This window comes from Copadichromis virginalis, linkage group LG17 (assembly GCF_057382275.1).
Source record: "Copadichromis virginalis isolate Kocher_CV1m ecotype Utaka linkage group LG17, C_Virginalis_male_GT1.1, whole genome shotgun sequence".
Taxonomy (NCBI): domain Eukaryota; kingdom Metazoa; phylum Chordata; class Actinopteri; order Cichliformes; family Cichlidae; genus Copadichromis; species Copadichromis virginalis.
In genome coordinates, this window is record NC_140634.1 from 36,507,767 (window position 1) to 36,532,672 (window position 24,906).

General features: G+C 42.3%; 1 protein-coding gene across 1 annotated transcript in view; it reads right to left on the reverse strand.

Moving 5' to 3' along the window:
* Positions 1 to 24,906, reverse strand: part of celsr1a (cadherin EGF LAG seven-pass G-type receptor 1a) — a 98,270-nt gene that overhangs the window by 20,860 nt on the left and 52,504 nt on the right. The window contains exons 7-16 of the mRNA XM_085436064.1: positions 12,632 to 12,789; positions 10,502 to 10,665; positions 10,270 to 10,395; positions 5,116 to 5,282; positions 4,791 to 4,976; positions 4,594 to 4,707; positions 4,327 to 4,501; positions 4,041 to 4,182; positions 2,393 to 2,513; positions 2,057 to 2,240 (exon numbers count right to left, since the gene is read on the reverse strand). Coding sequence (XP_085292190.1) covers positions 2,057 to 2,240; positions 2,393 to 2,513; positions 4,041 to 4,182; positions 4,327 to 4,501; positions 4,594 to 4,707; positions 4,791 to 4,976; positions 5,116 to 5,282; positions 10,270 to 10,395; positions 10,502 to 10,665; positions 12,632 to 12,789 — 1,537 coding nt within the window. The remainder of the gene's footprint in view (positions 1 to 2,056; positions 2,241 to 2,392; positions 2,514 to 4,040; positions 4,183 to 4,326; positions 4,502 to 4,593; positions 4,708 to 4,790; positions 4,977 to 5,115; positions 5,283 to 10,269; positions 10,396 to 10,501; positions 10,666 to 12,631; positions 12,790 to 24,906) is intronic.

A 24,906-nucleotide genomic window follows, 5' to 3' on the forward strand; every position in this document is an offset into this window, starting at 1 on the left:
CTCTGACCAAAGTGTTCAATGACATATGTCTGAATACAGACAGTGGAAAAATGTCAGTCTTAGTTTTACTGGATCTCAGTGCAGCATTTGATACAGTTGACCACAACATATTACTCAAACGACTGGAGAACTGGGCAGGTCTTTCAGGAACTGTACTAAACTGGTTCAAAACATACGTAGAAAACAGGAAATACTTTGTATCAATAGGTAACTTCACATCTGAGCAGACAAGTATCACATGTGGAGTTCCCCAAGGTTCCATCTTGGGACCCCTTCTGTTTAACATCTACATGCTCCCACTGGCACAGATTATAAACAACAACAAAATAAACTATCACAGCTATGCAGATGACACACAAATATATATCACAATGTCACCAGGAGACCGAGGCCCTGTACAGGCTCTTGGTAAATGCATTGAGGAAATCAATGACTGGTTGTGCCACAATTTTCTCCAGCTAAACAAAAACAAAACTGAGGTAATAGTCTTTGGCGCCAAAGAAAAACGATTACAGGTCACCAGAGAACTTCAATCTATACATCTAAAAACCACAAACCAGGTGAGAAATTTGGGTGTAGTGATGGATGCAGACCTAAACTTAGAAAAACACATTAAGACAATAACAAAGTCAGCTTACTATCACCTCAAGAATATATCAAGGATAAAAGATCTGATGTCTCAACAGGACCTGGAAAAACTAGTCCATGCATTCATCTTTAGTAGGCTTGATTACTGTAACAGCATCTTTACAGGTCTACCTAAAAAATCAGTCAGACAACTACAGCTCATTCAGAACTCTGCTGCTCGAGTCCTCACTAAGACCAAAAAAGTGGACCACATCAGTCCAGCTCTGAGGTCCTTACACTGGCTGCCTGTCCGTCAGAGGATAGACTTTAAAGTTCTGATGCTGGCCTATAAAGCTCTGAATGGTTTAGGACCAAAATACATCAATGACCTCCTGACCCAGTATGAACCATCCAGATCCCTCAGGTCATCTGGATCCGGTCTTTTATCAGTTCCCAGAGTCAGAACCAGACACGGAGAAGCTGCATTCAGCTTTTATGCTCCTTATATCTGGAACAAACTCCCAGAAAGCCTCAGATCAGCTGAAACACTCAGTTTATTTAAATCCAGGTTGAAGACTCACCTGTTCTCAGCTGCATTTGAATAAAGCACCAAATCCACACTTTAAGCTTAAATTTCAAAACTTACATTTAACTACTGATTTTATCTACTGTTCTGATTTTATCTGTTTTGATTTTATATACTGTTGTTTGTTTGTTTGTTAATTAGTTAGTTAGTTTATTTGCTTGTTTTATTCAATTTTAAATCATGCTTTTTATTTGTTCTTGTTTCTAATGTCTCTGTAAAGCACTTTGAATCACCTTGTTGTTGAATTGTGCTATACAAATAAACTTGCCTTGCCTTGCCTAAATCCACTCCAACATTTTGGCTAAACAACAATACTCAGACCATGGATTAGGGTTTCATGTCCTTTAAAAGTCCAAGCACGTTCTCAGCCTCCAAAAGGCTTCCTATTAGGTCAAACAGTAAGCACACTGACATTCATTTTCTGTTCGGGGGCTTTGTCTTCTGTTCATCTCTACTGTATTGTGTGTGTGCAGTCCCGGTGCCAAGTTAGCCACTGAGCCAGACTTGCCTCTTCTGCATGACTGGGTGGTGACAAAGATGCAAAGTTAGCTCGACTGCAGCACCAGCAGATGTGAGCGACACCATTTGTCTCTTTTTGACGCTTTGTTGAAGGAGCCGGACCCAGTTTGTGAACTGAGAACAGCTAGAGTTAGAATGCACCCGACTTTTGAAATGACCTTCTATTACTGTCCCCTTTAGTTATTCTGATCTGACCTTCATGGTGTCCCTTTTCATACACAGTTAATTATTCATGGGCTTCTATGGGACTCAATAAATGTCTATCTATATTGCATCCTGATTTATTAATTTTTAATCCTTATTCACAGAAGTTGAAGTGTACTCTTTTATAAAGGCTAATTAATCAATGATATTTCTACCTTCTCAAATATTTCTTTCACATACCTTCGCATCCAGTGGGAGTGACTTCAGCGAAGGGATTATCGCACTGGTTGCACTGACGACCGATAACTCCTCCCTTGCAGGGACACTGCCCAGTGATGGGGTCGCAGGTTCGAGACTCAGAGCCTATAGGGAAACAGTCGCAGGGGTAACAAGCGTCCTCTCCCTCTGGACGATAGTGATTATCCTGCAGGAGGTTTGGGAGAGAAGACACACATCACTGAGCAGGGAGGAGACTTTGAATATTACATGAATTTGCTGCTAATATGAACTAAAAACCTCCTTCAAGAAGAAACACCGTAATATTTGTAAAATCTCTCTTATTATGTACGTATTTACCTTGCAGCGGCACTCCCCGGTGGTCTTGTTGCAGTTTTTATGAAATCCTCTGCTTGTGTCACAGTTACACGGTCCACACATGGGACTGCCCCACCAGCCCTCGTGACATTTCTCTTCCACTCTGCCATTAAAGACAACAGTAGATGTCAAAATCAAACGCAAACTGCAAAGTACAATTACACGGAACAGAGATAAGGGTGTCGTGGCCAAGGCGTGCCCTTCTCTCCTCAACCTCTTTTCTCTCAAGATCAGCATTAGCTCATAGCAGGTTAACTTGATAAGTATAATTCAAGTGATTTGATTATGTGATTATTGTTATTTGATTTGACTTTTGCTTTGCTCCGGCTAAACTTTAATAAAATATACTGGAGTCAAAAAGTCTAAATTGTGGACATTACCTTTTTAACCCTTGTGAAACACTAAAGGCGAAAACCTGTGTATTATTGTAACATTACTCAAAGGGTGAGGGGCGGGGCTTGACCAGAGGGCACCCTCGGCAACCACACCTTCAGTGGTAGTAGGACTGACAGAGTCTCCTCCCCGGCTCCATCCAAGCTACTGGAGAATACTCATAGGATCAGAGACTTTTTAAACAGAGAGCCAGCTCCAGACCTTCCTGTACTGGGTTTTGCCTGGTCGAGATCTGGTACCAGTCTGATTCCAGTTAAAGACACAAATCCTCTTTGGGGTTGCATCAGGAAGAGCATCTGCTTTAAAACGCTTCCAAATCAAACATGTAAATCTACCTGCTATGGTGACCCCTGTGACCAGGGTGTGGCTGAAAGGAGCTTTTCTAAAAAGCCATGCACTGCGTGATCTGGTTGTGACATGCTGCTGACTCGGTATCAGCGCCTACAATCAGACAAACCGTCGATTATCTCCTCAGTTTATCACCAAATAAACAAATCTACAGTAAACTTCCTCTACACTTTTAAGCCAGTCACTCAGACACACACGGACTTTCTTTTTCTTCCTCGAGATGCGATCACTGCTGGTGCAATGCGATCTGACGGAGGAAGAGCGGCAGGATGAGGGAAGCAAAGACTAAACACCTGTGGAGGAGCAGTCAAGCATTCAGGGGGAATCCCACATCCTGCTTAAGACAGGAAGTGATGCGTGTCATAGGGGACAGGGTTCACAGGGAAATGAGTGATTCTCGATCGGGGCTGGCTACTTTGCAGAAATGCTTACACCACTGCTCGACTAATTCCCAAATAAATGGCTGATCTGTCCCTCTCTCACTCTCAGGCACCCATACACACACTGTCAGGCTCGGATTACTGACTAATAAAACTCCCCTGAAGGACCGGCAACAATACAGAATGAGAAAGAAACCTCGGTGAACCAAAGAGGATTAATGAGCTTTGTCGGAGGCAATATCCATGTTTAGTCTGGTTTGTTTATAACATCTGGATATTGTGTCTCGCACACAGGTCTGCTTTCAGTCTGCTAGCAAATTGATTCCATGTTATTAACATTTTATTACCATCTCAATTCACCAGAGCCAATGGAAGTATCTGACCTGGAGCCTATCTTCAAAGCTACCATTCAAATATCACTGCATTGCTCCAGTGGCGTTATACAAGTTGTACATGTGGTGTGCAAGAAAACCCTTCTCCCTGCTTGCTCTCAGAAAAAAAAACCTTACTTGTTTTCACAGTACTGGCCGAAGTAATTTTGTCCACATTCGCAGGTGTAGCCGTGGGAGGAGCTTGGTTTGCGGACGCACGTGGAAACGTGCTCACAGGGGTTGAGCTTACAAGCGTCCACGCACTGTTTCCCAAAGTAGCCTGCAGGAAAGACAGACAAACAAGAACTGAATTCAAGCCTAAAGGCGTGAAATACAGATGTTTACGTTCACACACTTTCTTAATAGGCAACGTATTGAGCTTTCTCAACCAACTTATGTATGTTTTTTTGCTTGTGCATCTTACCTGGGTCGCAAGCACAGGTGTGTGTGCTCCAGTCGTCAATGCACTGGCTATTCTCTGGGCAGATGTTGGAGTCGCACGGGTCAGCCAGATCACAGCCGTTTTCCACACGGATCTTCAGGCCCTGAGCCATGTTCACATTGGCCACGTTGTTGGATGTCTCACCCATACGCACACCCTAATGGATAGCACACATTCATGAGGGAGACGATCAGGAAAGAAGGTTGAAGAAGAAATAAAATGCGACATTTAAAGTGCACGCCCACCCACCTGTATGCAGCCAACAAATCCCTTGATGACATCGTTTCTCTCCCCGGGCAAACCTCCAACATGAAGAGTTTGCAGCTTGAGGCCTGGGAGGTCATTGCCGATCTCGACTGACTTCTGCTTAAAAATAAGACAATAATTAAAATTAATACAACCTTTCTTGACTACCTTTATCATCTCTAAAGGAAGACGCCCTGTACCTCATACATGCCGTAGTCCAGAGAGACAGCTGCCATGTATTTGATCTCCTTGCCATCTTTGATGCTTTTCAGTTCAATCAGCAAGTGGTGCCACTCCCCGTCATTGACACGCACTTGAGGAAAGCTCAGCGATGCCACCAATTGGTGCCTCAGCAACACTTCCATATGGACCCGCTGCTCACTCACCTGGAAGGGAGTGTGTGTGGGGGGGGGGGGGGGGGGGGGGTGCAGAAACTGAGAACTTCCCACTCATTTTAGAGGTAGTCTAGAACCTGTATACAAGCAAACTGCTGAGGGTGACAATTTTTCCAACAATGCTTCTTACCATGAGGTTGATGGTAGAGGAAGGCCCAGCATTGACCTGCATCAGGGTGCCAGCAGGACGCCGGGTGCGGAACATTAGGCCAATATACCAGGGAACAGCAACAGTGATGTCCGGGTTGCTCCAAGACACCAGTGCCTCTCCGCCAAAGAACTGAGGTGATGGCATCACTGGGAGGGACGAGAATCAGGTCGTACGCACAAACACATTAGTGTTGGAAATAAATGTGTTTAAAAGTCAGATGAGAACTGTAGGAACTACATATGAATCAACGCAGCATTAAGCATAAGAAAACATTTTCTGTGCTGTACATAGCAACCATAGGTAAATAGCAGCAATGACTTTTCTGTAGTTTTTTGGGTTCTTTTTAGCTTTACACCTTTTTTTCTTATTTGTGTATTTGTCTATTTTTAGATATCATTTAAAACACGCAGTTGCTTTAGTTCGTTTACTTCTATAATTTGGTTGCAGTGTTGAAATGATGAGTTTTTTTCCAGCATTTACGTTCCAGCATGTCATATAATTACTACTTTATTCTGGAAAATAAAAGATTACTTCCCAAAAAAATTCTTCTATGAGCATAGTTAAAAAGAATTCTTAAAGTCTAATTAAACTCCTACAGATGCGAGTTTTTATCTAAGCTCTAATTTGATGCTGAGTAAGCAAACAATGTCCTCGAGCTGTCTGCTCTCCTGAGGGTCGATCTCAGTAGGGCACGCAGTGTTTCCACCTCAGCTATACCATGTTCTCTGGTCCCCGGGCTACATACTTCAACTGAAGCATTCACAGATACACTCACACAAAAGCTGTAATTATGAGACAAAGCATTTATTTGTTCATGGTAGCAGGTAACTATCGTGACTTTAGTCTCCTTTGCTGAAGCTTAGTCCTCCGCGAACTAAAAAAACCCTCTTCACTGGCGTAAATTCTCGACCACACTTCTGTTTAATCATTTTTCTGTTTGATGTTTATTCAGCTGTGTAAAAACCAAGGAGGAACCCACCCGGGGGATTAATAAAGTTTTATTTTATTTTATCTAATCCAATCGAATAACTTTAATCTCAGCCAAACCGATTTACTCATGAACAAATAAAACACTGAAAAAAGCCAAACAATAACATTTTTAGGTTATCTAAGTGACTTCTATATTACGTTTAACCCGAGTAGCGAAAGTCCGCGGTGATCTGAAAATGATGTGCCGGGAGTTGTGCCGTTCTCTGCGGCTCTAGTGACCCTCGAGCTCCCGGTTAGTTATCGAGCTGGTGATTAACAGACGTCTCAGAAAACGTCGAAGCACTTTTGCAAATTTGCAATATCTTGATAAACCGAGCAGATATTTGAAGTTTACACTCCCACATTCTCGCCTGAAAATATGTTAAAAGTTTATTTTGTGACCCAGAAAGATTAATAAGAGTAATTTTAAAACTTAGTAGCGGCCACCATTGCCGGAAACTGGAGTTTGGCTGGGCCGCACTATGAATTTTGGGGTATGGTGGGCCACGAAGGACACACCCGACCCATCCGTCAAATTTGGGGAAAAGGAGGACGCATTTGTCGGCTGCATTCGGAGGAGTCTACGAATTTGGACAGCCTTCGGCACGTTGCTGTGACGTAATCAGTCTACAAATGCGGCCTCAGGAGGATGCAGCCCATGAATTTGGACACCCCCATAGTCTACAGCCATGCCATGACGGTGGTCTAAGTGAAATGAAAGCATGTTGGTATTCTAATATGTTAACAGAACTAAAAGAAAAAAAAAATAATTAGCATGCATCTGTTAGCATGCTAATCCATGCTAATTAGTTCTAAAAGTGTTATGTAGTAGGGCTGGGTATCGTCACTGATTTCTAGAATCGATTCAATTCCGATTCACAAGGTCCCGAATCGATTCGATCCACGATTCGATTTAATTCGATTTGATTCGATTTAAATCTGGGAAATTTTGACAGTCAGAGATATAATTCAGATCAGGACATTTACATATTTTTGTATCTATAAAAAGGAAGCTGACACTCTCAAGACTTTATCCAAGGTGTGAGCATCACAGCAGATGCCTTTGTGTCAAAGTAGCTGAAGATAAAACACAGAAAAACATGTAGGTGATTTTCCTGGCCTGGGATTTTATAAAAATATTCTGCAGTACATCAAAAACGAAAGAAAACCATTAATTAATCAACATTACCTCTGACGTTACAGCGGTTTTATTAGAGACATGGCTAAGCATTTTGCATTTTGAATAATTTTAAAAAGTTTCAATTTGTTCAGTATTGAACAGCAGAAATGAGGTTTTCTTTTCGGAAGAATGTAAAAGGGGAAAAAACAGCGGCCGACAGCGCTGTAAGCAACAGTAGACTTGTGTAACAAGCAAGCGAATAATGAAGAAAGCGAAACTGTTCGAGAGAGGGGGGAGGGGGAGGGAGAGAGGGAGAGAGAGCTGCGCATCGCAATGGAAGCAAAACAGTAAAAGAGTGAATTCATGACAATGTTTATGTGAAGCGTTTGGATCTTCTTTTGCTGCTGATTCGGTCAATATTGTTTGGAGAGAGATCAAACTAACAGCTTTAGAATCAGCGCATAAAGGGCGTGAACACAAAGCGCGGACCCGGATCAGCGAGCTGTCGGCTTTCAGCCCCGACTGTGAGAAAGGCGACATCTAACTGATTCTGATCCGCGGGTCGCGCTGTGTGTTTAAGTCTATGTGCAGAATCCCTGTACCTGCTCTCATTTACTGTTTGGTGGTTCTTGAAATTTTGTGAGATGTCACCAGAGATTCTGGCATTTCGGACAAAATAAATTTATATTAAAAAATCGATTCAGGATTTTAATGAATCGATTTTACGTTATCCAAGCCAGAATCGATTTTAATCGATGAATCGATTATAAAAACCCACCCCTATTATGTAGGCTAACCCAGAGTTTGACTTAATGGTGCTAGCTAAAATGTCACAGAAAACGTTAGCCTCTACGGACCATGAGTACCGATCAGAATTGACTTTAAGTCCTAAAACACTTACAGTAGTAGAGTTTAAATACATTAAGATATTTTAGTCTGGGCAGCTTCATGTCTGGAGTCACAAGCGGTGTTGGTAGCTGGGCAACATTAAGAGAACCAGGTAAAAGCTAGAGATAAAGCTAACACCTCAGCTAATATGAATTGCTGAAATGGACTTGTTGATGGTTTCTATCATATATTTATCTGATAAAAATAGTGAGGTTCTTGAAGTAAAAATCCCATTCATATTCGCCATACAGATTCTTATTATGGTCATTATGCTGTGGACTCAAGACTGTTCATTGTCACTGTTAGCCTACTAGTAGACACCTACATCACCTTCTCAACTTATTGCATTTACGTGTTTTTCAGAAAACTTACTCTGACCTTTAGGTCGGGGTCACTGAGATTTGACCTTGTCAGAGATTTTTAGTAGATGCTCCTACGGTATCAATTTGCTCCTATGACACCTCGTTCTCCAGTTATTGCATTCTCAAACGATAATACCCCATCAGCTTTTAGAACAAAAAACATCTATGTATCTGAGGCATTTCTGTCTGTGCATTGCACTCCATCTTGTAATCCAAATATGATCACCTCTGGCTGCAGAAGTCGTTGCAATTGCTACCACCATCTTTTACATACAGTCTGTGGAATGACAGTGAATGCACATTAGAGCAATTGAACCAGGTCTAGGGACGGGTTAAATTTCTTAAAAAATACACACACACAAAAATAGCAAAGTCCAGTAGTTGGTATCAGAACAATCAAACAAAACCAAGCCAAGTGGGTGACTACCAGGGAGATTCTGTCTCTTTGTGTCAGTCTAGTCTTGACGATTTTGGCTCCACAGCAACAAAATCTCACGTTTCTCATGTGGCAGCGAAGTGTGTGAAGCCTCAAACCAAATGTGTCAACAAGCAACCTAGCAGCCAAGACCTCTTCCCGGCTTGCTATGATCCCGGCCCAGTTCAGATACAGGATACTAGGGCCTGGCACTGACTGGGCGGCTACCTCATAGACGAGAGGGCGAGGATAGGTATTCACACCTTTACACATTGTTTGGAACTCGCCCTGAAGCAAGGATTCAAAGATTCAACTTTTTATATAAGAACACGAGAGGGGTTATGGAGCATAAATAATAATACCTGTTGGCAGATAGAGATGTGGATATCAAGATACCCTTAACAAAACCATTACCTTACACTTTATCTTTCAATATTGTTATCTGTGTACTCTGATTACCCATCTATTTACATGTACCTTTTCCATTATAACATAAGCCACTAGTCACATGTTGGCTGAGGAGGCATCAAAGACAGCTATGCGATCAGTAGAGCTGATATCACACAGAAATTTGAAATCTGTTACACTTTATTTCCATCTTCAGTCTGACACTGTGTGTTTACTCTAATGAATTTCCAAGGATGAGTCCTAATTAGCCACTAGTGACCAGTGTTTGTGCCTTATGCCTCAGGCTCGTGCACACACAGCCATGCAAATTAGTGGTAGTAGTGAAGTGAACTTTGAGAGGCTTCCAAAAAACCTACAATCCAATTTTTCCCATTGGAAGTGTTCAGCTTGACAGTGTTTAGAAACATCTTTAGTCCCGCCCATGGTGCTGATTGGCTAATCATTAATTCCACCACAGCTCTCATTGGTCTTTTTAAACTGAAAACCTACCATCACATCACAGATTAATCAGTAAGAGCACGTAAGATTGAAATTTTCACAGCCCCAGGTGAGTGTGTGTTTATCTTTGATTTCAATCTGTGAGTCTGGGTTTTGATAAGTGACTCAGAGCCAAAATTTGATCTTTTGTCTGAAAACTCCACACCTAAGGCTGTGGTGAGTGATTCTGGTGAACAGAGGCTGCGTGAGTCACGCTGAGTCAAAGAAAATGCTCCTTATCCCATGTGATCCCCCAAACATACACCATTTCCTGGAAATAGGTAAACAAATGTACACACACACACACACACACACACACAGATGAGCAAGCGGACACTTGCACCTTTGGCCAGAAACACGTCTGTCTATAAATGCAATAATATATTATATAAGGAAGCACAATGGATTTATTTTACACTGGATTCCCAATATCCCCAAACACACTGTCCACTTTTGCTTAAAAACTAACCAAATCACGCACACACATTTCTTACCTTGCTCACAGTTCTTGCCACCGTAACCAGTAGGGCAGTCACAAATGTAAGTGTTCCACTTGCTGACGCACGTGCCTCCGTTTTGACACACACCATTTGTGCAAAAGTCTTTCTTTGCTGGACACCCTGAGCATATAAAAGTAAATAAAATCAGGGGAAATTTAAGCTTCGTTTTTGAAGTCGGTTCCAGAAATGAGCAAGGATAGAAACGCTGCAGAGGGAACATCTTAACCTTCTGTGGTGCCGTTGTTAGCAATGAAGCTGCCCATGTCGATGGGCTTGCTGTCAATGCGCAAGTTTCTCATGCAGCCTACAAAGTTCCTGTTCCTGACTGGGAAATCCTCTGGCAGGTTGGGAACCCCACCCAGTAACAGCGGCCCTGTCAAGTCCAGTGATCTGCAAGAAAATGCAGACAGACCATGAATGAGATAGATCAAAACTGCAAAATCTTCAAAGTGGGTCTTTTGTGATCTTTTTCACTTACTTTTAGAAAATGGAGTTAAAGAGAGTAGTTTTGGCTTTGGTGTTTTAGCTGCTCCCTCATTCACCTTCACTATGATCGGTATTTCTGGTTAAAGGTTATTGTTTTCAAAAGCCATCACAAAGCAGCTAAAAGGCAGCATTTCCAAGGTCAGATTTAACGTACTTGGTCATATATGAAGCCGCTTACACCCAGAGCTTCTGAAACCATCAAAATCAAAGGCCTAAAGACATTTACGTGGGACATTAAATGTGAATTTTGTTCTTACGGTCTAAATCAGCGGATCCCAACCGGACTGGTACCGGCCCGTGAGTCGTTTGGTACCGGGCCGCGAGAGTTGAGGCTCGGGTGTGAAATTTATGGTTTTCAGGGTTTTTATCGTTAACTCTGTTTACCCTGGGTCTTTTCCCACGTTGTAGTTGTGTGGCTTATTTTGAATGAAATATTTACGCGTTACCATAGCGACCAGAGAACATTAAGGGGCAGAGAGGAGGATGTTACTCTCATTTCAGGAGGACGCTGCTAATAAAGTTACACAATTACACAGTGAATTCTCGTTTATTATTATATTTACAAAATACCACAGTTTTTGTCTTGGTCGTATCATTTTATTTTGTTGTATTTATCCGCGACACCTTTAAGCCCGTTCTGTGCAAATACTGCCTGACATTAAACCGGTCTGTGGTGCAAAAAAGGTTGGGGACCGCTGGTCTAAATAACATCGCCTGGCTGGGAACATGAAGGGCTCAAACCATGAATCTTCTAGACGTTCAGCAAATCAACAGAAATCTGCAGGCTTCTTTGAACCAACGTTCAGCCATAAACTTCAGCGCTCTTGGGTGATGTCTTAACAGTTATCTAGAAAGTTCAGATTTTCGTTTTGTTCTTTTATTTAAATACACAAGAATGCAAAAACCATAGTGTCAGACACTCAAAAGCCCGAAGTTCAACTTACAGCTATGATCCAGAATTCATTTGTATGAATATTAATATAAATATATAGCAGTAGAGTTAATGGGTTTTGATTTTTTTTTCTGAAGTATTGAAGGAATCCGTGTTATGGATATTTGTGAAAAGATATCCAGTACAGAGACTCCAGTGTCAATACAGACTTGTAGGATATATTAAACTAGTCTTTAAATCCCAAAGGTTTCTTTTTCATAAATTTGTTGGGGTTTTTTCCCAGATACTCCTGAAATTTACAGCAAGAAATATTGTTGGGAAATCCCACCCAGCACTCTACAGTTGTGTCAGTGGAGTCATGTTTTTCTGCCTCAACAGGACTCACTCTGCAGCTTAAGCCACACTCTGGATTCTGTCAAGACAGCTTCGAAAGTGAAACCTCTCAGGCTCTCGCCACTTTCCACCACATAAGACGCAGTGGTCTAATTATTCCAGCGTGATCAAATTAAAGCATCCTCAAAACGCCTCTCAGCATCTGTGACCGGTGCAACAAGTTCCTGAAAGTATGTAAGCTCATTAGCTCCCCTTTGAAGCTTTCTCTCTCGCTTCCTTTCAGTCCCCACCCTCTACAAAGTAAATGGGCCTCAGCATGCAAGCTTTCCAAAAGAAAAGGCACACTGTAAAAATATAAATTGATGAGTGTGTAATAAACACACAGTTAATCCTGTAAAGCCTGCGCTGAGATGAGCTTTTGGTTGTCTGACAGCAGAGAGACCACACGGATGAGCACGGAGATTAGGAGATAAAAGCGGGAGAAGATGGCAGAATGTGAGTTGTGTAATCTGCTGTAATGAAGGCGAAGCCCCCGAGGCGCAACACATTCCCTCATTAGTCTGACTAGTTTGAGTGAATGTGTGTGGGAAGAGGTCCAGAGAGAAAAGAAAGAAAAGAAAGTTGGTGAAAGAGGTTCCCTCTTACTTCTTCTGTCCAATCTGGGTACCCTGCGCGGCGCAGGAGTAGTTCCCGATCTGCTTTCCGAAGCGGATCGCCATGGATATGTCACAATCGTCAATGGCGACCATAGCCACTTTTTCTCCGGACGGTCCAAAAGGGTTCCCCACGCTCACCATTTTAGGCTGAAACACAGAATGAAACAGATCACGGTCATTCATCGGCATTTAAGAATGATAGTGGGGATTTGAGAAATCCCACTAACTGTATCTTATTCCCTGCGTGAGTGTGCTTTGTTACAGTAAATTGCCTCAGCTGACTGAATTTGGTTAAAACATTTAATGCTCGATTTCTTTCTTTGTTTCTTTTCACACAATGTTAGAAATCTGGCAGGGGCGGCAGCGCGATCAGCGCTACACAAACAACGTCTGACTTTAGCGGCGGCGCTCAGGCCTCTCTGGGCTTAAGATGACAAAAAAGCCCATTGTGTATTAGCTCGCACCTAATGATTACAAAGTAGCCTAATTCTTCCATCAAGGCCCGTGGCCGACGAATGCTGATCTGAGAAAATGTGGCTCGGCTTAGAAAATCAGGCCACAAAATCGCTTTCGAGTTTCTAATATCGAACCTGAGAGCAAAGTTCAATGGAGCATTTCCCTAACAATAGCAGCTTTGGAACAGGAGCAGAGTTAAAACCCAAAAGAGTTTCCACCAGGGAAAAAAAGGAAGTGCATTCATGGTTAAAGCTGAGATTTATTTCAAATTCTTTACAAATGAAGCACTCGTATCTTCTTGTCTTGCGTTGAGTGCCTTACAGCAGATGGAGTCATAAGTTATGTCACTCTGCTATCTCTACTAGGGTTATGGTATATTTCTGCAGTGCATAAAGACGGCGGCACTGAAGCTCTGAGATCTGATCGTGGCGCTGTGTTTATATAAAGTTTACATAAGGCTGACAGGCTGAACAATAGCAAGAGAGGCTTTCTAACCACTTAGCAATAGGGGTGGAAATCAGAGAAACTACACCGAAGCGCCTGAAACATCCGGGGAACTGAAGGAGAGCAAAACACCCCCTCAAAACTCTGAGAGCAGGGATCAAGTATTTATTCTCAACACTGTGATATCAGGGTTTACGTGTCTAGTTTAGTATATTTAATGAACCTGAGTGAAGGCTTTATGGTTACGTATGACTCTGCATTATTTTAAGATGAAAAATTAATGCAGTAGAAGAGATGAGGAGACACAGATAGAAAGAAAATGTGTGTGTGTATTCTCTGCTACATTAATCGGTGTAGAGTAATGAGATACTGGTGGGGCTGATACAGGAAACAAAAGAAGAACATAGAGGGGGAAAATGGCAAAGGACAAAAAAAAGGAAGTCCAGAGAAAAGAGACAAAAGAGAAAATGGCAGACGGGCAAAAACTGAGCAGCACAGGGCTGCACTGTCTTCTATTTTGGCTCAGGTGGGCTCCGGTCCAGGCATAACTCTAACCCACAGGGAGGGTTTTTTGATCACGGCCACTCCCTTCAAAATGCCCCATTTCCACAGATTCTACAAAACACACTTTCACACTTTCAATAAGAAAAACAGGAAGCATGGCACGTCTGACACCGCTGCTGTTTTCTTTCTCTTTCACATGTAATCTCATTTGTACAGGCTTTAGGTGGAAACGTCGTGCACACATACACATAGAGACACAGACAGATAAACAGCTGAGTACAGACAGAAAGCACGAGGCCTTATCGGGCATGGTTGAGCAAGGCATCATGGATGAATTCTCTCATTTTTGCCCGTCTAGGATTCATAGAGTGAATCGATATGAACAAACAGTGAAAATGACATCAAAATTCTCCAGAGTCCAAGGACGTGTCTTAACAGGTTTTACTTTCCTTTTCTCCACACAACAAGCAGCAACTTTAACGTCTGAAAAATGAACATGAAAAACGAGCACATGTGCTAAAAAATGGAGACAGCAGTTCCTTGATTGGCCGCTTGGATCTGGCCAATTTAACAGCAAAATAAACACGTTCACAGCCTGCTGCAACAAACTCTTCTGGTCTCTGTGGCTACTTTTCCCATGAAAACCAGCTAAATAATCTTGTCAAATCTGACCGTCACTTCAGTTCGTTGACTTTAAAAGAAGGCTATTGCCTTCAGGTTTCTAAATTTGAGCCTCTGAGTGACAACAGACCAGGTGGATGCTACCACGTGATTAAATTCTCCCCTCCCAAATAATTAGGTGGTTTGGCTCAAACAGCTTGAGCCGAGTCTAAAACCCGAATCACAAAAATGTAAGACCAAGAGGAAAATATGTGATTGAAATCGTGCTTTTGTTCCTCACCGTCTGAACAAAACCCAGGCTCACTAAGCTCACTGTAGGCAGGTGACACCCCACAAACTCCAAATATGAACCTCTTGCTGGCTGAGCGCGATGCTTTATCGCTGAAAATCTTCAAGTGTCAACGTCATTAGTAAGTTACGTAAGTTGGACTGTTCCTCCTGAGCGGACATGTCGGCAGCCCGTGATGAGACGCTGCACTTTGGGAAACCTGCTTCATAGCACCACTCAGATGAAGGAGTTAAGACACAAAGTATGTGCTTGACAGGCTCGTGGCTGATTTGACCCTGATAATAACGAGGACCTTTACTGTTTAACCCCGCTGTGAAATATGCACAAAAATGTCCCCTGTGGGCCATTTGTGATTAGGGGCACCACTGGACTCCAGAGGAAAATAAGAGCAACATGTGGCTTTCTAAGCTGTAGAACAGGGTTGTCAAACATAAAGGCATGGGGGCCAGAATTAGCCAGGTGAAAACTCCAATCCGGCCCACTGGACAAATTTGGAAAATATGAAGGAAGAGATAAATTTGGGGCTTTTAACTATATTTTACAACTTTTCTTACTCCACCATGGCCATTCATTTCACACCAATTAAGGAATAGAGAAACAATTAAATAGCAGGGTTTTTTTCACTGATTATACTGCACTTCTTTTTCTTATACTGAGATATTTCAAGGATCAAATGTGTCATTAAAAATCTTTACATTGACACAAGGGGAAGTTTCACTGGTCCGGCCCACTTAAGATCAAAGTGGGCTCTATGTGGCTCTATGATGAGAAATGAGTTTGACATCCCCGCTACAGAAAGTGTTAGCACAGTGTTAGAAGAAGCTAAACAGACCTAGGTTTAAATGATCCACATACACACATTATGTATTTTTACATTTTTAGAGCTGCACCTTTATAAAATCTAGAGTTGATCGCATTCAGATTTGATCAAAAATAAAAAATAAAAACAAGGAAGGAGAAGTAGAAATGATCCGCTTTCTTTCCTCGAGCACTTTAGATAAAATGAGATTTAAAAAAATGAAACTAATGATTAAACAATGTAAATATGAGCAAGCGTGGGAGCAGTGCTGGAGAAAAGCCTTTAAAGGGTGAAACAGAAGGTTCTTGACCTGCAGCTGCTCTGATTAACGTCTTATCAGCATCTCTTTAGATTTCAGTGGATGGTGAAATAAAAGCAGGGAAAAAACAACAAAGCTGGGAGAAGAAGAAGAAGGAGAAGAAGAAGAAGGAGAAGAAGGAGAAGAAGAAGAAGGAGAAGAAGGAGAAGAAGAAGAAGAACCGAAACCCGGACTCTTGCAGCTGTTACAGGTGCTGATCACACAGTAAACTCACATGGTATAATGTACACTACATTTACTTGGAGCCTGTGTGTTTGTGTGTGTGTGAGAGAGAGATACTGAGAGCATAAAGAAACATCGACACACACATAAGTGGACGTGCTTTAATACGTGAATGTTTTTGTCACTGTGTAATGCATACTTGCAGCTAAAACTAAGACTCTGCTAATTCATGTAAAGCTGATCACGAGCTAAAGATATGGGTCAGCGATGCATTCTGTGTGTGTGATGTGTAAGCATAGTTCAGAGTTTAAGGTTTAAACGAGGCCAAGCAGAAAGAGTGAACGAACGTTGGTCATGTATCCCAGAGATATCAAAAACATCAGTTTTTGTTAACAGAGCTTTGAGCAACAAGAATGTTTCCGGATCACCAGAAATTCCTTTAAATAAACATATTTTCCTATATTCTGCTGAATAAGACTTGAGACTTCGCTGATTGCCCCAGAAGCAGCAGACTCAGGGCTGACAAAGGCCCCACAAGTCAGCCCCTCACCATAAACTCCCACGCTCAAGCACCAGATGTCGAAAATGGAATTAAAATGTTTAATCAACCGTTTTGGTCTCCGTAGCCATCTTTGGTGATTGGATACTGAATGTGATGACGAGGGTGTGGATCTGACTGCGAAGCTGCACGCTCATTGGCTAAAGATTTTAAAGACTTTAACCCTGTCCTTGGATTGACCATAAATTTAAAAAAATGTAATTAGGATTGCATTCAATATGAAGTCTTCTATAAAAGTCATTAAGAGAATGCAGTTTAGGCCCCACTATAGCTCACCGTGCACTGAAGGGCGGAGTCCTTACTGGAGTCTGCCCTGGGCCGCTATATGTGGCACCCACCCCTCCAATAACACACACACACACACTTCTGTCCCCACCTTCTGCTCAGCACTGTTGTCCAGTAAACTAACGGACAGTTTACATCTTTTGTGTATTCACTTTTCAGATCCAGAAGTTACATCTATCTTTTACCGTGTCTATGGATGTATCTGTGGATCCCTACTGGCAGAGTTGTCCTGTCTGTATGGCATAAACAGCCCAACATCTGATCAAAACTAGTCTACTAGTTGCGCCGAAGTCTGCCATCTGTCAAAGTTTTAGAGTTTACGCAAATGCAAAATCAGTTTGTGCTGCTACTACTTTTGTTTTTATGAATTCCCATTTAAATTGCTGTAAATGTTGCCATGTCTATAACTGAACACTAAGTGTGCCTGTTAGCTTCAAACATGAGCTGCTTCAGGCTTCTCTCTGACCCCTTCTTTTAAAGTGCACTTGGCCCTCGCTTTGAGGGGCCCCATGAGAGGCTCTCATTTACCTTCCGCCTGACTTCGTCGAGGATTCCCTCTCTCTAAGGTGTCGTCTCCAGGGGTGATAGGCTTGCTGCAGCCATGGCAACGCACTTGATCCCCACAGCTTACCACAAAGACGAGGAGGGCGGAGGGCATGAGGTGATTGGCCGAAAACCCGCGTTGCGCAAGCACACGCACGGATACACACAAGTTCTAGCTTAGGCAAAAATGCAGAAAAAGTGTACACTGTGTGTGTCTGAGGGGGACACTTTCAAGCCCACACACCGTTTTCCTCCCACCAACACAGACGCACACACTGACAACTCCATTATTACGTGCCTGTCTGTCAAAGCCGACATGATAACTTAGCCAGCCCCGCGGCCAGGATAAAGAGCAATGCTGCACAGACTGTTACATGTAGCTCAATGACTGACCCAGAAAACACCTTAAACACTGTCACAATGAGCAACAAGCAACCTGAAAGTGTGTGTGTGTGTGTGTTTGTGTGTGTGTGTGCGTGTGCGTGTGCGTGTGTCGAGTGGGCAGGACAGAAGTGGTGATTATGTCCTTGTTCACGGATGTGCTCGGGGAGTATGGAAAGGATGTCTGCAGAATGCGTTTACAGGCGTGCACATTGAGTGAGCGAGTGGCGAGCTCGTGCGTGCGGGAGCGATGCAGGAAGCGGCGAGCAGCGCTGCAAACGTCCACATAATTCACTGGGATCATAAAGGAAGGAGAGCGCACAGTCTTTTATTTTATTTGCAGTCGCCTGAGGAAACGCCATTGTTACTCTGATGACTGGATGAAAATGGATGCCTGAAAATGTGCCCTTGATGGTTTTTGGTGCTTGCGGTTAAACTGTGCAAACTACAAAATAGGACCAAGCGTGTTTTTATTTTCATAAAGTAGCCGCAAAAGAATGGTTTTAATCAGGGAAAAGGCTGGAGCCAAAATAAAGACGGGCACAGAACCAAAACCAACTCTGGTGTTTGTGTATGTGAGTGAAGTGAAGTGATTTTCGATCATGTCACACACGGGCTCGCGTATCCCACCTTCCCTCTGGCAGCAACAAACTCTATCATGTCCACATTACCTCACCTGCCCTGTGGCTGTGTAAACCTAGAAGTGTGAACACACACACACTTTACACGAGGCTACAATGTACCATGTTCAAGAATATATGTTACTGCCATCCCCATCGTCTCACGGCTTCGATCTATCTGTCAGTGTAACAGACGGACAGCAGCCATTGTTGGCTCGAGGCTTTCAAGAGGCACAACCAACATGCAGACGACACATAAGCGGACGCAAGAGTAACTTTATCCTGTTTGGACCCTCTCGAGAAAATTCCTTCCCCCTAGTTGGCAAAGTCAAACAGCCGGTATGCTGACATCAATGGCATTACCTTCCGAATGATGTGTTTTATCTGCTTGTTGTAATGCTTGAGGTATGTCATAGGCGCCTTTTGTCTGCCTCTTTGTCAGCAAGCTAATGCAAAACTACTACAACTAGGAATCGTGAAATTTCTGGTGGAGGATGGAGGATGGGCAAAAGGAGAATCCTTTTGATCACTTTTTTATTTTTTAAAGTTGACCTTGGTGGAAGCACAGTTCATAGGCAGGCTTTGGCTCTTTGTCTTCTTTTGCTTAATTAATAACAATAAACTTTTGCTCTTCTTTTACATTACTTACTTACATACACAACTTTAGGACTCTGCCTGGTATATACATGTACATATGCAATTAGTAAAAATCCTATTTTTTGTTGCATCTTCAACTAGACTTTGGCTAATTATGATCATGTGACACAGAGGTCTGAGTCTGGCCTCTGAGGTAGGAGCTACTGCTGCACAGTGACCATCTAATTGTTATTTAAAGGGCCTCGCAGAGCTCACAGCATAAAGCGATTAAGGATCATCAGGGTTGATGCTAATGTTTTGCAGGAAAAAAACCTAATGGTGCAATAAAAGCCGGATCTGACAGGGATCACAGAAGAGATAAAGAGATGCAGGGAGAAGAATGAGGAGGCCAAGAGGCAAGACAGGAGGAGGAGAATATTTTACTGCAGGGAGGGCAGAGCAGCTATAAACTGTGTGGATTTTCTCTTTCTCTCTTTCTACTTTTATGCCCACCTCCCCACAAAAAATTCCACTGAATCACTGTCTTTTGCACAGTTAATAAGAGGTTTAGGTCATGCTAGGTGAGGTGTGTGAAATTTCCTCCCCTTAGTAACACACATACACACACACACAATATTTCACATCGCAGCAGAGTTAGGAAGGAATGTCAAAAATTGGAGAAGGTGCAAAAAAAGCAGACATAAGACAGAAAGGTGTAGTTACTGTATCTCCACAGTCCAAAACACACAATCCACTGTTCCTACTGACCGCTAACTCTGCACAAAACAAACCCGACCCAATAAATTGCAAATGTACTGCATTCATCTAACTTCTCACTACTATTTCATTCTGAGGGCAAAACTTTGAGCGACACAACAGGTGATTAATGATAGCATTTGAAGTTAGATGACAATCTAAACAGAAGCGTGCAAGCTCATGATGATATTTATCATCTGTTATTATTACCAGAGCCTAAGCTTAAAGTTTAGACCTGCCACTCTGATGTTGCCAAGGAAAACACAGCCACTGCTCAGTGGGTGTCTACCCACCTGTTTGTCTGCCTGCCTGCCTAGACTCGAGCGTGTTTATTTCACCTGAGTGAATGCTTATACAGGAAGGCAATGAGAACTGACAGATGATGAGCAACAGCACTGTAACTGTGTCCTTTCTGCTTATGCACTGTTTAGGTATTTGTAAGTAGCAGACTCTCCAGGCAGGCGGAGCAGTGGAGCAGAAAAAGATACAAGTGATGCATGAGGAGACTCCCTTAGCCCTGGGCAGTATGTTTCTGAGTATTAATCATAAAACTGAATATCATGACAATGTTAGTGCCTACCAAAACTACAAAGCAAAAACCTTTTAATCAGATGTTACACATAAAATTGAACTCCTAAAAAAAACCCTGACATTGACTTTATTTACTCACTTGAGTATTTTTATACCACCAACTTGTGCTAAATATTGTTTTGAGAAAAGAAGAAAAGAGGCTCAATACATAAAGCTAGACTGAACCATGGAAAGACATGAGCGTACGCATCAACTGTACCATGTGAGTTTACAGCTGCAGAAGCATAGATTGTATTTTAAAGATGGCCATTCCCATGACGATGTCAACCACCAGTTTCTAAAATCCACATGTTGAAGCTTCAACTTTAGCCTCAATGTGGTTTGAAAACTTAACTTTAAACCCATGTTGGGGTTTTTGGAGCTTGGTGTTAGCATATTTACACGAGTACTAAAATACCAGCTAACGCTAATCAAGGTTAGCTAGCTTTAGCCACAAACTGTGTGGGTTCAAAACAGAGATGATTTCTAGTTCAACCTAAGTATTATACTAATAAAATGCAAGAATGCACTCACCTAAACTGAAGTACAAACTGAAGGCACACTATTTGTCAGATAATTCCATCAAAAGTCTTTTAAGAAGACAGCCTTCAGTGACTTGAATTAGTGGATATGAAGCCTTTAGGCAGCATAGCGATCACCCTACAAAGAAAACAAGCTCCTAATTTGAAGCTTCAACAAAACCTAAACAGGTATAGATTTTGTTTGTAAGCCCTTATGTTTATAAGTTCCTGTATTTTATGAAATGAAAATGTTTTGGACCTGGGTGTGCGTGTTGATCATTTTTTTAGTATTTTGGAGCCAAGTGGCCACTCGAGGAAGAAAAATATTTGGTACTTTAGTCTTGCCTTAATTTTTCATCCCTTGAGATTTAAGTTTTCTAGTAAACAAAGTTTCCAGGTCTGAAAAATGACACAAGCAGAACTCATTCAAATAGTCAGGAAATGGCAACTGCTTCAAAAAAATGCACTGAAAGTCTAACTAGACAGTTAGAGGTCGAGTGGATCATCTCCCTGTATTTTACCTTGTCCATAGCATCCTCTTATGTCACACCTACACTCTGCACGTCCTTCCTTCACTACATGAATATTCTCTTTGGTCTTCCTCTTTTCCTTCTGCCTGGCAGCTCCATCTTCAACATCATTCGTCCAATATAGCCACCATCCATCGCCTCTCTAACTTTCTATCTAGCCTGAGCTGTCCTCTTCCACCATGACAACCTTCAGCTTGGCCTCCTGTGTTTTATAAGAAAATGACCCAACTTCTCACCAGATTTATGACCTCATTAAATGCTGTATACACGCTTTATGGGGTAACTACCTTGTGACTGAGAAGTCACTAGTGTCTGTGGATGCAATGCCCTCATTTTCTTCAGATCTATCCCTTTTTTGACATCCAATTTTTAAAAAACAAGGTGCCGATGGCCTCAATGTTCAGTTCAAGTCTTCACAAACTGATGCATGACATACGCATTAGCTAACTTATTTATAGTGTTGGAAGAACACTGTGGAGCAATGTTATGACTCGTGGGTCCCCCTTGTGTTTATGGACAAACACAGGGATGACGTAATAATCATCCCTTCTACCAGTGACACATTGTTATTGGCACGTTGCGGTAATATCATGCAAAGAAGCAAGTGTCCACAAAAGCAGTGAAGAAGCAGACCGCTAGCAAACATGTAAAAATGTTACGATTTAACTAAATATTAGAAGAAGAAAAAAAACGGCCTTAAAAGTGATGCATGACTTCATAAAGAAGTCTAACAGAAAAGCCAGGTCAAAGCCTTCAACAGCCAAACAACAAACCAAAACCACACCATCTACGACAGCATTTTCTACAGTGGAGACTAGACCAGAGCCAAGTGACAGAGTTAGTCCAGTGGACTGTACTAGAAGCAGAGCGAGGACTAAATGAGACCCAGGCGAAGGGGGAAAAAAAGCCCAGTTGGGGACTAAGCTAGAGGTCAGAGGTTACCTCCTTCTTATTGAGCTCCAGCCAGGCGGTATAGAGAGGGAGCCGCAGAGCTCCGCTGGAGTCCACCAGACTCCACCCGTCCTGGGAGAGAGACACCGTGAGAGAGAGACACTGCATTAGACCTGCAGCTCACAGCCAAGCCTCATCAGCATGCGTGTATGCTCTTTACTCACGTGAACGTGTAATTAGTGCATTTTTTGTGATTCTTTTTATACTTTTTGCTTCTTTTGTATGTGCAGATTAATTGCGTCTTTTCATTAAGAAAAGCAATAAATTATGGAAAAAAAAAAAATCAAAAGTACGGTGACGGAGTGCGTCTGAATCTTTGTTCCCATCAGCACAACAACAGCGCTGCACGCGAGATGCCTTCATGCTCCGCGGTTACATTCGCTACCGACCAATTTGCCGACAATAACGACATCCTACTTGCCCACTTCAAAAACACCTCTCCCACCACCTCGCACAATAGGCAACAACTCACGCACTGCCGCCTTTGGACAAAAGCGACTGTGGCAGATTTACGTCACGCTGTGAAATGCAACGCTGTGTGAAGAACAGGTGAAATTTACAGCAGGAAAAAAACAGTGGAAACATTCAAACACGTGAACGTCCCGAAACCCGGCTACCAGCATGTCGACAAAGCCAGTAACACAACAGTGACACAAGAACATGTGCAGCACTATGTGATGATTACAGTAAGTTAGTAAAAAGTGATCAATATTTTTCCTCTGAGGGGGTGTAGGTTTACCTACAATGTTTGAACATGAACACATGTTGCTGTATCGTATTACAGTTGGTAAAATAGCAGCTAAAGGTAGCTAAAGGCACTGTGTGTGTTTATGTGTGATGATAACCTCAACTGTCTAAGGTCTGTGGAAACATCAAGAAGAACAAAGAATAACATGGCCTCTTCCTCTGAAAACATACCCTGACTGGGAATGCAGAGTCTGGGGCTTCACCTTAAAAAAAAAGAGAACTACTTAACCTTTTTTAAAAGCACTTAGTAAAGACAACACACAAAACCTTCACCCATGTCTGTGCAGGAACACGAGATAGCACGCACAGACACAATGAGCCCTGTGCCCTTCATCTGCAGCAAACACTCACACAGAAGTGTATGAGTGAGAGTGACACAGTTAAACACCTAAAAAGGAATGCGTGCCACTCTGTTGTGCGACGGCCACCCGGGCAAGCTGATGGAAAACTGCAACTAAAGGAGGATGGATGACTACTTCAAAACCACTGTCGGGCTCTTTGCAGCGTATCTTAAAAACAGTTATCCACTGAGCGCGTGTACGTAAGGCTGCGCGCGCGCGCGTGTGTGTGTGAGTTCATGCTGCACACCCAAATAAATCCTGAAACATCAACAAAGAGATGGATAGAAGCACGAAGACGAGGGTAAGAGTCTGTTTATTTTACAGCACAGACTGAGATAAGTGTTTGGATCCACTCTTCTGGTGACTAAAAGCGAGACAAAGCAAAAATCTGCATTAATATATTTGTATTTGGTCTTTATTTACAGAGACTATTACCAGGAGCCTCCAATATTTTACCCTCTGAGACCTAATAAAATTTCGGTATGCATGTATTTTGAAAAAAGTTGGGATGTCGTGCAAAATGTAACTAAAAGTCAATTAAACTGACACAATATGGAATGGATGAGAGCATATGATGCTATAAACCTGTGTACACCTTTCACCACTGACGGTATACACCAATTATATAAGCTTCCAACTAAATAAATTAGGCACTAATGTACCCCCATACCACCAGAGATGCAGGGTTTTGAACTGAGCGCTGACAACAAGCAGGATGGTCCCTGTTCTCTGTATGTTTTGTTTTTGTTTTGTTTTGTTTTGTTTTACTTTTCCAACATTTTCTTACCCTTGTTTCAATGTTTTTGAGCTCCTTTGAGAATATTTTGACAATAATTGCTACGTACATATTGTTTAACAGATAACCAATTACTTAACTGAGCTGAAAAACAAGCAGAGTGAAAATCAACTTTGTTAAATTTAAGATTTGTACGTTTTCGATACCTTCATAACACAAAACCATTTTTTTTAAATATCAAAAAAAGCCTGTCAGTGGGGGTGAGTAACAGGTCTCTAATTAACCGAGAGGTTCAGTCCTGCAGAGGTGGAATGCAAAACAAACACACACACAGCATATTAAAAAACATTTCACACTACGCTGTGAAGCAATTTGCACTTATGTTCTGATGATTAAAACGCCGCCACACAAGCAACCTCGGTGAGTCCGAGGGAAGAACAGCAAAGGCAAAAGTAAGAGTGAACTTATGGTACTCGCTAAGCCTGTCTGGGAATGCTGTCTGCACACCCTAACTGCAATTATCACAGCCAATATTAGCCGGCACGATACTATGA